Here is a 13,312-nt window from a genome sequence, read left to right on the forward strand (position 1 = left end):
AACACAAATTAATGATTTCATTTCCCCTGGATATATGTCCCAGAAGTAGGATGCTGGCTCATAGGATAGTTCTATTTTTAATTTCTTTCGTACTGTTTTCCATACTGGCTATATCACTTTACATTCCCACCAACAGTGCACAATGGTTCCCTTTTCTCCACATCCTTGCCAGCATTGATTGTCTCTTGCCTTTTTGATAATAGACATCCTGATGGTGTGAGGTGCTATCTCATGTGGTTTGGTTTGCATTTTCCTGATAGTGATCTCGAGCACCTTTCCATGTACAAATATTGACCGCGTGTATGTCTTCTTTGAATTAATGCTTATTCAGGTCCTTTTTCCATTTTAAATTAGGTTATTTGGTTTTTATGTTGTTGAGTTGTTTCATTTCCTTGTCTATTTTGGATATTAAACCCTTATCAAATTACAGATATTCTCCCCCCATTCCATAGCTTGCTTGTTCATTTTATTGATGATTTCCTCTGCCTTGCAGAAGCTTTTTAGTTTAATGTTTACTTTTGCTGCTTTTGTTTTTCGTGTCAAATACAAAAATCATTGCCAAGACCAAGGGCAAGGAGATTTTTTCCCCTAGGTTTTCTACTAGGGGTTTTATGGTTTAAGGTCTTACATTTTGTGTTGATTTTTGTGTACGTTTTAAGGGTTCAGTTTCATTCTTTTGTATGTGGATATCCAGTTTTCCCAGCACTATTTATTGAAGAGAATATCCATTCTTCATTATGTATCCTTAGTACTTGCCAAAAACTAAGTGGCCATATGTGCGTGTGTTTATTCCCCATTTCTCTATTCTGTTTTAGTGATCTTACTGTCTGTTTTGATGCCAACACTGTACTGTTTAATTACTGTAGCTTTGCAATATAGTTTGAGATCAGGAAGTGTGAGGTCTCCAGCTTTGTTGTCTCTCAAGATTGTTTTGGCTATTTGGGATATTTCTGCAGTTCCATCAAATATAAGGATTGTTTTTTCTATTTCTTTGAAAATGCCATTGGAATTTTGATAAGGATTGCATTGAATCTGTAGATTGCTTTGGGTGGTATGTGCATTTTCACAGTATTAGTTCTTCTAATCCACTAACATGAGTGATCTCTCCATTTATTTGTGTCTTCTTTAATCATTACATAATAATGTAATTATTATGTAATTAAGTATTATGTAATATATTATGTCATTGCATAATAATGTAATTATTACATAATAATGGTCTGTGTCTCATGTTACCATTTTTGGCTTAAAATGTATTTTGTCTGAAATAAATGTAGCTACACCTTCTTCTGGTTTCCATTTGCATGGAATATATTTTTCCAACCCTTCACTCTTGGTTTCTGTGTGTCCTTAAAGCCGAAGTGAGCCCCTTGGGCATCTTAGAGTTGGAAGCAAATATGTCACACATGTCCTCTCTGCTCTTGTATTTCTTGTATAGATTGTGACTATAACTTAACATGAGCAAATGAGTGTTTAGAGTAGTGAGGGAAAAGTTCTGACTTTTAAGATCTGAATTCTAGTTAAAGCTTACTGTTAGCTTTATTGTTTTAAATAATGATATAATCCTATTGCATGCTATTTATTTGATATTTTCCCATAATTTGTACTTAAAAACGTGTACAACATTTGTAAAGGCAGAGACTATCTTATTCATAGTTGCTTTCTCAGAATTTACTATGGAACTTTATACATAACCATCATTCGCTAAATACCGACTGAATTCCTACTGGCTGATGAGGAATTCTTTTACTGGAAAAATTTTAAAAGGGTGCATTTTTATATTAATTATATAAATAGTACTGAATAAATTTTATAAAAGGAGCAGAACTCTCATTTTCACTATCCTGAAAAATAAGAAATATGGAAATATTTTGAATATAAAAATACTAAATATTACAGCAGTGTGGGGCACATTTGGAAGATACTGGTTTCAGATCACCTCTTTCAGAACATTAAGCACCGTGAAAGCTAAATTGTCACTTGCTTCTTCATCTTTTCTCTCTCTCTTTCCCTCTCTTGAACAGCTGCGGCTGCTGGTGGCCAGTAACTTGCATAGACACGCTGGGACCCAGAAGTACTCCTCCCCTTGCTGCTTAAAACCAATGACTCACGTAAAAGTCAAGATGACAAGCATCGTGAATTTGCTGTTCCCTTGTTCCAACCCTCATGGATTGTCAAGGTCATGATGGTCAGTCAAGGCCTTGTCAGTCCTAGTTCAGCAGGGACTATCTCCACCTCGTTCCAAATGAAGGGATTTGCTCCTGCACCCGCACTTTCTCCCCTGATTTCCCTGACATCACTTCCAGCAAACTGAGTTTAAGAGTGAATGTGATTCAGCAAAACAGGTTACTGGTTTACCATTTGGGTTAATTAAAAATACTTCACTCATATGGACTTCCATGTTATAGACTCCTTCTGCCTTAGTATTCTTTTCTTTGGAACAGAGAGATTTCACCCTTTTTTTTTCCTTCAGAGTTCAGAAATATTTTTATAAAGTATTCATTGTAATTATTCACTAACTCACAGTTTAAAACCAACATCTTGTTTTCCATTTTTTTTTTTTTCCTGTCTCTCCCTCCAGGGCCCCCACAACTGTACACTCAAGACTCTTTATTTGCTGGTGGGTTCAGTATGAGAAGGAATGGGCTTTTTAAAAGAAAAACACTAAGGGAAATAGAGGTCTAAGTAGCACAGGGTTGAAGTTCTCTCAGCTTGAGGAAGTACATGGGTCATAGACAACCTACCTCTTTGTGAGTTTTGTTTTTTTTTTTAAGACAGTTGTACATGATTGCAGCTTCTTCACAGCCTGATCGTGACCTCCTCCAATGATCACATTGCCTGAGTTTAGATTCTAATATTCCACGATGTGTCTTTGCTTTTTTGTTAAGGTTGGGAAAACGTACACTTTTATGGGGGGGGCTCAGTTTATGGAAGTATTTAAGCGTTAGTATTTATTCAAAGTTTGAATTGACTTTGAAGAGCGGCCATCAGTGCCCTCAGCCAGGCTTGTTGTGTGATTTCAGTTACATCTACCCACAGCGTCCTTTTCCAGAGCTAAGCCAATCTGCCTGCCATTTCCTGCAGTTGACTTGCTGGGTTTTGTTTCCATGTTTTTGAGTTTTTCCTTCTTAACTCTTGATCTGGCTGTGAAATGATCTCCTGTTCCTCTGCCAATCCATTTGCTCATCACTCGCCATGATACAAATTCAAGAGGTACTTCCTTTGGTCCAGTTTTCCAGATTGGCCTCCATTCCCAAATCTCTCTCTCCTCAGTAGGTTTCCTTGGGCCCTCATGTCTTTAATTCAGAGTCTATGATTTATACAGACTTTCCTGTGATTTTTAACAGTTCTTACTGTTTCCTGTAATGCATGGATCATCTTTCCTCTCCAGATTGGGAGCTCCCTATGAGCAGGGATCATGCCTTTTACCTCCTTTGTATGCCTAGTAAGTATAGTGCTGTATTTACAGGTAGGCACCGAGTAAATGCTTGTTAATTAAATTGAATCAATTTAACTTACAGCAGCTGCACTGTGAAACAAGAACTTCTGTTATGTGCATGAAAAATGTTACTCTGATGTCAGAAATGGAATCACCTGTTGCCCTGCAGGTTTATCATCTCATTTGATTCTAATGCAGATGAGTAAATAAAGCAAATGCTTATTTATACGTGGATCGTTTTTGTACTATATAGTAATAAGATTAGAGAATTGGTTTATGTGTGTGGCCAAGTGTACAATGTGGGTGACACTCCCTTGTTCTTGATCTACTTCATAACAAAGATGATGAGAGATGACAAACCATCCCCTAAGGACTTCATCTCCTAAAGGAAATTTCCTTTTTTTTTTTCAGTCTAGTTACCATCTGTCACCATACACAGTTATTACCAATATTATTGACTACACTCCCTGTACTGTGCATTGCGTCTCCATGGCTTATTTTATAATTGAGTTTATACCTCTTAAAGCAATTGTACTTTTGGAACAAATGCTCGTGGTATAAGAATTCAGGCATGATACTCTAAGTTTCAGCCTTTCTAAAAATTAAGTTGGATTTCTTATGGCACCTAAATACCCACCTGATTTAAGTTAAGCATTTTTAGAAACTTTAACCCTTTTAGTCTCCAGAGAGCTGCCCCAAAGATTTCCCCAGTACCACCTGAACGAGCATCTGAAAGAGTGAAGGCCACTTCCACCGTTGTCTGAGGACGAGTCTGAGAATAGCCTTGTACTGGGAAGGTTCTGATCGCTACGATCTAGTTCTGTTTCATTATTTCTGAATATAATGATCAAGGCCATAGGAAGAATTTTAGAAGGCAAATGAACAAACCAACCAGCTAGACTGCACCTTTCATTTTTTTCTGAGGGAAATAAAAAATAAATTCTGGCAAATATATGTGGAAACTAAATTTACTTCTCTGAAGAGCTTTTTGATTTGAAAAATGAAAAACTGCATTTTGACACATGGTTTGAATCATTTCCTTTGGCTTCTGAGAGGAAGCACACAGTTTAAACCATATCAAGGGGTTCATATTAACAATACTTAGACCTGAACTATGTTTTCTTATCCTGATGGATCCCTACCTGTACCAGAGCCATGCTGGCCAGGTCTGGAAATGTATTTTGGTGACCCAAATATTATCCTATGATGAGGTGTAGTTCCGCTAGTTGCCACAGGGGGTCAGCCTTTGCTATTGTCACTCCTCAGTGGATGAGTTAATAAGAGGTTTGGGATCCATTTCCCTGCCTTAACCTAGTTGACTCTATTGGAACTTGCAATATTTCCCTTTGATTTACCAGCCCTTTCCTCAGGGAATATGAGTAGATTGTAGGGAAGTGGGCTTGTAATGCATGCTGGGACCATACTGGGTGCAAGATCACCAGGAACCACCCTGGGGTAGTACACCTTCCTCCATCTGATAAATATTTATCAAACACTGTGTGTCACATGTTCGTCAAACATAATGTATCCCAAGTATCACCTGCTCTACTTTCTCCCACTGTTTCCTACCACCTGACAAATTGATCTTCTTGGTTTCCAGAATCTTCTAGAATGATACTACAACTTATGAAGCCATTTTAAGATTGAGGAAAATCAATGTTAGCTTTCCATTTCAGGCAAGACTGCCCCTTTCTTCACCATGACACAGGTATTACAGTACATTGTCAGAAACTGGAAAAGAGTTTTACTATTTTTTTTATTCTCTATCGAGTGCAATGCCAAGCAACATTCAGATGTTATCCTCACCTTTCCCAGACTTCCAAAGCTAGGATTTTTTGATGGGCAAATAACCCTCGGCTTCAGTATTGGCATCACATGCTTAGTAAATTGAATGCAAACAAAGAAGTTTAGCCTGCAGTGGAACACCAAGTCCTTTGGCGAGGGGGGATGGAGTGGGTGGGGGGGACCAGTGAGGTGGGAATCTGATGATTTTTATTTCCTCGCTTAAGTCAAAAATATAATACCGACTTATAACTTTTTTTTTTGCCTTGTTTGGTGTATGAGGATAAAAGCAATTTGTTGAAAAATATATCCCAAAAGAGTAAGTAAGCAGGCTTCAAAAACAAGAGACTTAAGAATGGGATTGGCAGCGCTCAGCTCTCAATGCAGGTATGTACTTGATTTTTTGGAATACATTGAGACTATATATATATATACATATATATATACATATATATATATGTATATATATATATATATATATATATTATGAACTACAGTCACGGCCTCTTTTTGTCTTTACTTCCTGAGAGAAGGAAGTACCAAAATGTGATGGTGACAGGAGTTCTCAAGCCCCTTTATGAGATTTATTTTCCTCAGAGTTCTCTGGTAATGGATTGCCTTGATACTTGGCCTTGGATGGTCCTGCGGCCTTTTCCAGGATGGATCGTGGTGAATTAATAACTATGAATAATAGAAAAATATATATGAGAAATACTTGACCTCTTCTGAGAACTTAGATATTCTATAACACCCAACTTTTTCATACATACCAAGAAGTTTTCATATAAATACTTGTGGTTATTTAAAACCTCATAATAGGAGTGCCTGTGTGGCTCAGTCAGTTAGGTGTCTGATTCTTGATTTTGCCTCAGGTCATGATCTTAAGGTCCTGGGATCCAGCCCTGTGTCTGATCTGTGCTCAGCAGGGACACTGCTTGAGGCTTCTCTCTCTCCCTCTCCTCCTGTCCCTCCCCCAACTGGCACATAAGCTCTCTCTCAAATAAATAAATCTTTAAAAAAAATAAAAACGTATAATAATAGAGGTGCATGTTCATTACAACAAATTTAAAAATTTTGCATAGAATAAAAAAAGTAAAAAAACAAAAAACCCAAAATCCCATAATTCTACCATCCAGAAAAAACACTGTTAGTGTTTGGATGCAGTTTTTTTTTCCTTCAAATTCACACACATATACCCACAGACTCCGTCAAATGTTCTGGATCATAAGATATATTTAGTTTTATCTTACCTTCTTATTTAACATTTTCCCATGTCATAAAATTACTTCAAGACAATTTTTAATGACTATAAAATATGTCACATAACTTTAAGGAAATTGTTCAAAACCTCATGTTTCTCATCTCTGAAAATGGGAATAGTAAGAGTCCTATCCCATAAAATTTCTATTCTGGATTAAAAGAGAAAATCTGCATAGAACACAGCACTGTGCCTGGTGTGTGGTTAGTGGTCAGCAATAGCCATGGTTGCCATCCTTGTTTTTAGGGAGTTCTAAATAATTGTAGTTATGGTATAATTAATTTTTCTGCTTGACCATACCTATAAGCTCTGTGAAGTCATCGAGAACACTATTGAAATGAGAAATTATCAAAGCCTGATCATAATTTTTATGACACACTGAAAATATGATGAGCCCCAATATCTAAATTTAAGTAAAAACAAGGTTAGCCTAAAAAACTAAACTTACACACATGCTGAGGTCAGATGCTCCTTTCTTAAAAAAAAAAAAAAATCCTGCTTTGTTGATTCTCTTAACACCTGCTTACTTGCTCTATCTATAATCAAGCCATGGAATTAGCTATCTGATATGTTTATAAATTAGAGTATAAGGTCCTACAGGTATGGTTAGCATTTTGCAGGGATTATATAAATGGGCTAAATAAGGACCATGAGTCAACAGGAACAGAGAGTGTGACTGAGTTGAGTGTTAAAATCCTAAAATCCTTTTTTTTTTTTCTCTTAGGATCTGACTTTTTTCTATAGGAGTATATAGCACAGTTTTGATATAGAAGTAAATGGAAGAAATGGCTTCAGCACACGTATTGAGAAATCAGTCTATATATTAAGGCAGGTCAAACTGAATGACATTAATTACGAGAATTTTTTTGTGAATGTGGTCTTCTTATGCCTGATGTGAAGATACCTCTGAAAAAGATAATAGATAAATAATTCCGAAGGACAAGATGCTTAGGACATGGGCCTCAGAACTGACAAATTCTTGTAGTGGAATTCAAAGTTGCATAAGTGACTATGGCATGACCCTCAGCAGGAGAAAATCAGCCTGCTGCAGAAGGAACCATTGGCTAGATCTACAACCGATCTCAATGGGATATGGAATGAGTTGATTCCATGGGAAATATTTGTCTCTGGTGAAGTAATAGATGAGACCCAGTGGACATACTCAGCTTTTATATCATGGAAAAGGCTCCATACATGTCAGTTCAACAGACTACTAGATTAACCATGGGGGCTGAGTGTGGCGTGGCAGTTGAGGGGGCGGTTAAAGAGCACTGTCTAGGGAGTCTAAGGTTTGAGCTCCAGTTCTGTTCCTGGACTAAAAGCATTATTCACTGGCCATGTGATTTTCTGGTTATCATTGCTAGCTTTTTGACCCAGGCTGACTACTTACCCTCACTAGGCTTCCTTTATGTCATCTTTAAAATGGATTATAATCGGCTCTGTTCAGATTGCTGTTGGAATCGCACGCGATGATGCTGATGATGAAAACTAGCCTGCACCGTTTAGCAGGTAGCACACAGGTCAGTGTACAATTAACAGCTGGATCAATATTACCCATAATTCTCCTTTTCTTGTCAATCAGATATTTTCATTTGAAAATGTTAGGAATATTTTTAAAAATTAGGGTGATTTTAACTGAGCTAATTCAGAAAACTATTCCCTCTTAAACCACTTGCAAAACAGGTTTTACTCAGTTGGAAAAACCCAGTCTTTCACAGACCCAATAAAAACAACTGTTTGGCAGGGAGGGGACGCCTGGCTGGCTCAGTCCATAGATATGCCACTCAATCTCAGGGTCGTGAGTTCGAGCTCCATGTTGGGCATTGAAGTTATTTACAACAAATACATAAACCAACCAATGAAACAAACAAAAAAACCCTGCTCGGATTATTTTGGCATCACGTTCTTAGTATTTTTCAGAAGGGTGTGTTTTAGTAGCCGGGTGGCTTAGTAAATATCACATAAGCAGCATTAAGTGAATAAACATATGTGTGACTGAGTCTTAGGGCCCCAGTGCTCTAGTCCTGTCTCTACTACGGATGAACTGTTTGACTTGTTAAGAATGGGGCAGCCTCTTTCAATCTCACTGGCAAAATAAAGATTTGCACAGCGCGATGTCTCTGATGCCTTCCTATCCTCCAAACCAGAGCTGTCCCCAATCAGGTAGGCACCAGTCATATGGGATGACTGAGCCCTTGCAACATAGCTAGAAATTGAGATGTGCTAGAAACATCAACTTCTCCCTGATTTGGAAGACTGTGTGAAAAAGCTACTGCAAAATATCTCATTAATATCTTTTTCATTTTGATTGAGTGTGGGAAAGATATTATTTTGCAGATTTGTGGCTAAATGAACTAAATTACTAAAGTTCTTTTCACTTGTTTTTTTCCCTTTAACATGGCTACTATGAAATTTTAAACGACATGTGGCTTCCATGCGTGGCTGCATTCCCTTTCCATTCGATAGTGAGTGCTGCTGTAAAAACTCTTGATGAAATAAGTTTCTGTGATGGTTTCAGTTAAATTGTACACAGAGCAGGGTTTCAGCTATGCTGGGAAATTCACGGTAAGCTGCTGGAGCTGGCCTCTCCCACCCATCTGATTTCAGCAGGTGATTTGCATTGGGGGGTGGGAGTTGCTGCCTTTGAGGAAATGGGGAAAGAAATTCAAATTGATTAGATTAGAGTCCAGTGGAGATGGAGGGAAACTGCAGACTGAATCTGAAGGAGTAAACTGGTAGAGGGAGGCCTCCAGGACAGTGGGGTACCTGTGATGCTCTGCTGGTGGCCACGGGATCAAGCCCAACATGTAGAAGGGAGAGACAATTCTGCTCCCCTGTGAATGGGGCACACCCCCACTGTGGCACTACTATCAATTGGCAGCTCAATATGGCAGACCATTGGAGATGACCCACTTGAAAGGGTTCTGGTGTCCGCATGACAGACATCCATGACAGGAACTTCTCAGATACTGGTTTGAGGGACTGGAGGAGCAAAATAAGAGTCAGAGCAAGCTTCATGGTGAATGAGCCTGAGAGGTCAATTCATAAACTGTGGATCAACAAACAAACAGGTGGCCCTTTGCAGAGTACTAATGTTTATGTACCAAGACATGGATGCAATGCATATGGGATCTTAACGTTAGTAAATACCTCCTTTGGACCTAAGGCTGGTAAGGTCCAGAGAAGGGTTTTTAGCTAAGCAGCAGTAAGTTTCTTGGGGTGCCTGGCTGGCTCAGTCAGAAGAGCATGTGACTGTTGATCTTGGAGTTGTGAGTTCAAGCCTCATGTTGGGTGTAGAGATTACTAAAGTAAAATGGGATAGGAATAGAATAGAATAGAATAAAAATCAGTTTCTTGAAAGCAATGACATGCCAGGTCAAAGAGTGGTTTCTTGCCCAGGTTGTCTGGGGGCATAGGGTGGCCAGCGAAGAGAGAGGAAGGAAGTATTGACAGGCATATACTTTGACACTTTTGTATTACCTTTTCTAATGCTTTATAACTAGGGAAATATAAATGGGGATCACAGAGCTTCCTTTTTTGGGACATAGAGATAATATTCTTGAGGCAATGATGGGATTGAATATTAATTCATACCATTTCCTAAGCCTATGGATTAAAAAAAATTCCAATTATTACTTTGTAATAGCGTTTGTGGTTCATTTTTCTTAAATATATTTGTCACATGGCTATTGATTGCCTTCTTGTTGTTAATATGCGTGCTGATCTGTGGTGAACTATGAAAAATTAATAAAAGATCTGGCCCTAGGAATGAAGACATTTCCTTCCCAGTTTTCCAAATTATTTCTTAAACCCCCATTAGAGCTGGAATTTATGGAAAATGAATGTCACAAATCTGTGATTCACAAATGATACCAGTTATTCCTAGATGAATCCAGTGACTCCTTTTTGGCTTTGACATTCATTGGGTTCATGGCCAGGGTCACCCTGACTGCTAAGAAGTGTTTCCCCCTGCTAGTGCACAACTCAGCAAAGTGAATTGTTACCTCCTTGATGGTGAGTGATTGCTCTTTGTCTTCCTTAATAGCATCAGCTAGACCTCCAAGACTCTCACCTCTTTTCTATTCTTTTCTTATCCTTTTCTATTCTTCCTGGGGTTAACACTTGAGACTCTACAGAACCAACCAGTCTTCAGTGTAGGTTGGGAAACTACCCTATAAGGTGCATAAATATTTGTGGGACAGGCACTGTAGTAGGCTCCAGAACCCAGAATTGAACACAATTCTCCCTTTCCATAAGGACGATCCAGACAGTAAACATTTACACTGAATAAAAACATGAGAAAATTGGAAAGAATAAAGCAAACTCTGCCACCAATAATGGCCAAGAGAAAGGTAAAATGAGAGAAATGTGGCTGGGGAAGCTTGTCAGGGAGGGTGACACTGGGCTGGGGACAAAAGCTGATAAGAAAGGGACACCCAGAAGGCACTTGGAAGGTTTTGATTACTTACTCCCTCTTGGGGAGTGAGAGGGACCACATAAAAAGGGTTTAAATTACAGTGAACTCGATAGTTGGAGCCTTGACCATCATTTGCTTACTTTTGAGAAGTGACCATTATTCAAAAAATAGTGTTGTAGAGTATAATCCATACCTGCTCTATGTACATAGTCGCTTTAGTAAAAAAAGGAAAGCCCAGAGGAATTGGATTGGAGTGGTATAAGAAATGATAAGAATGCAGACACCTCCAGATAGGGACTCTTCTCCCCCACAGTGACCCACCCAGGAAGTGACAAAGCTGGGAGCCAGAGACCTTTATGCCCTGTTTTGTGCTCTTCCAAGGACATTGGAGCCTTTCTGCTGTGCACTTCCTGCTTTAACAGAGATTGCAAATCCAGATGCCAACAGAGGCCAAGAAAATGACACCCTAAATTGTCTAGTGGGATACAGTGGAATGAAAAAGAATGGTCTTATCTTTAGGGAGCCTTAACTACTCAGTTCCAGCTGATTATTGCAGAACCAGGCCTCCCAGAGCCTCTGATTTTTAAAGAGAACCCGGAAACCTGAACTTTTATGTCACAAAGCAAAATATTTTATGTTAATGATTAGCACAAATTCATACACACACACGAGTACACACGGGTGCATACGTGCACATTCCATCTGCTGGCAGGATGCCCAGGAGCCATCAGTGTACACTAAATATGAGCGCCATTAGTGGATACTCTGGTTCCGATACTATATGTCCATCACATAAACAGCTCTTTTTGTACACTCTGGAACCATTTGTCAGAGCTTTGCTGTCTTATTTTCTTCTTTTAAAAAGCAATTTTTCTTTTGGTTCACTAAGGCGTAGTCATGCTTTTCCTGCCCAAAAAAAAAAAAACGTGTTTGAGTTCAGCTCTCAAAATATACTACCACGAGGGGGAGCCCAAACTTTTTTTTTCTTTTTTAGTTTTATGTGAGGTTAACACTAATTAATGCAGTAACAGAAACTATTACCCTATGACATTTTAGGTTACTTCCTCCTCCTGAAATCTCCTGAGATTATCTGTGTGGCTTGATTTTGTGAAGCATCGTCTATTTAATTATGAACACAGACAGCAAACAAACTTGGCCCAAACTCCGCATCACAGCATATCAGCCTTTTAATTTTAATTTAATTTTATATTTTATGTTTTTATTTTATACATTTGATTCCGGTTTTTTGTTTGTTTGTTTATTTTTGTTTTTCATTTTTTAAACCACACTGTGTGCTCTAGGCAGGGGGAAAAGAGCAAGAAGCAGATCGCACACTGGGGTCCCATAGGCCTGTAATTCAAATTTGAAATCAAAAAGAAACAAATAAAATACCCAGGATTCTCTGAGACAAGAAATTAGGTGAAGGAAAACCCCTGGTTAGTCCCCATGCACTGAGGTGCTTGAGGATTCTTCTCCCCCTTATCACCTCACTGTTCCGTAGGTTTCCAGCTTCAGCATCTTTGTGTCTCATGGAATCTCTGTGAACCTTGCTCTCCGAATACGTCTGTCGGCACACCCCAAGCTGAAATGTGGTTTGCTTGTGGACTGCTTCCTGGTTGCTTCTGTGGTCTGCAAGGTGCTTTTTTGGTAGCACTAGAGTTGGGATTTTGTTGTTGTTATTTATGTTTTTCAAATAACTCTTGTTTCAAGGCACAGCGGGAATCTTCCTAGATTGCCTCCATCTGCTTGACTCACCCACTGTTCCTTGGGGGGTAGCAGGACTAACACGAGCTCTGAGCACCTGCGGGGGTTCGCCATGCAGTCCTCGCATGACCTTGGAGGTTGTCGCAAAGGTGTCCTCGTCTTGCAGATAAGGCAAGGAGGGTGGAGAGGTTGTACCAGCGAGGGTAGTGGCACGGGAAATGGGGGGGGGTCTCATCCGCTGGTTTGCATGGGGTCGGCCCAGTACCAGCTTCATGGTCTCGTCTTAGCATTTATAACTTGCCCTTGACCATCTTCTCCTTCTCCTCCCTTTCCCCTTCCCTTCTACCATTTTCTTCCTCCTTCTCCTGACTCCTTCTCCTACCGATTCTCCCTCCTCCTCCTCCATCATTATTACTGCAGTTTATGCACGCCTCTGTTTACCCCAGGAGTGTTTGACTCTTAAAGTCCAGAGGCCGAGTCCTATCACAGGGCCAGTTCAGGGCAGTCCACAGAGCTCAGAGGGAGGGGCCGTGAGGTCTTGGTGAAGAGAATGAGCTCCATGGTCCAAGGTTGGGGGACATCCATCGCTTGTGAACCAAATGACCTGGGGAAAGACATACTATCTCGTAACCTTACTGTCCTCCCCAGAAAAGCCAGGAGGAGAATAACACTTCCGCCACCAGGCTTCGAGAGAGGCTGTTGAGTCAAAGTC

The 13,312-nt window shown here is 39.5% G+C and overlaps 1 protein-coding gene across 1 annotated transcript in view; it reads left to right on the plus strand.

The window, feature by feature from the left end:
- TMC1 (transmembrane channel like 1) overlaps nucleotides 1–2,140 on the plus strand; it is a 373,785-nt gene extending 371,645 nt beyond the window's left edge. Inside the window, exon 24 of the mRNA XM_032866628.1 lies at nucleotides 2,025–2,140. Coding sequence (XP_032722519.1) covers nucleotides 2,025–2,047 — 23 coding nt within the window. The 3' untranslated portion in view covers nucleotides 2,048–2,140. The remainder of the gene's footprint in view (nucleotides 1–2,024) is intronic.
- Nucleotides 2,141–13,312: the final 11,172 nt, after the last annotated feature.

Source organism: Lontra canadensis, unplaced genomic scaffold (genome assembly GCF_010015895.1).
Source record: "Lontra canadensis isolate GAN:19392208 unplaced genomic scaffold, GSC_riverotter_1.0 scaffold31, whole genome shotgun sequence".
In the NCBI taxonomy this organism is placed as follows: Eukaryota; Metazoa; Chordata; class Mammalia; order Carnivora; family Mustelidae; genus Lontra; species Lontra canadensis.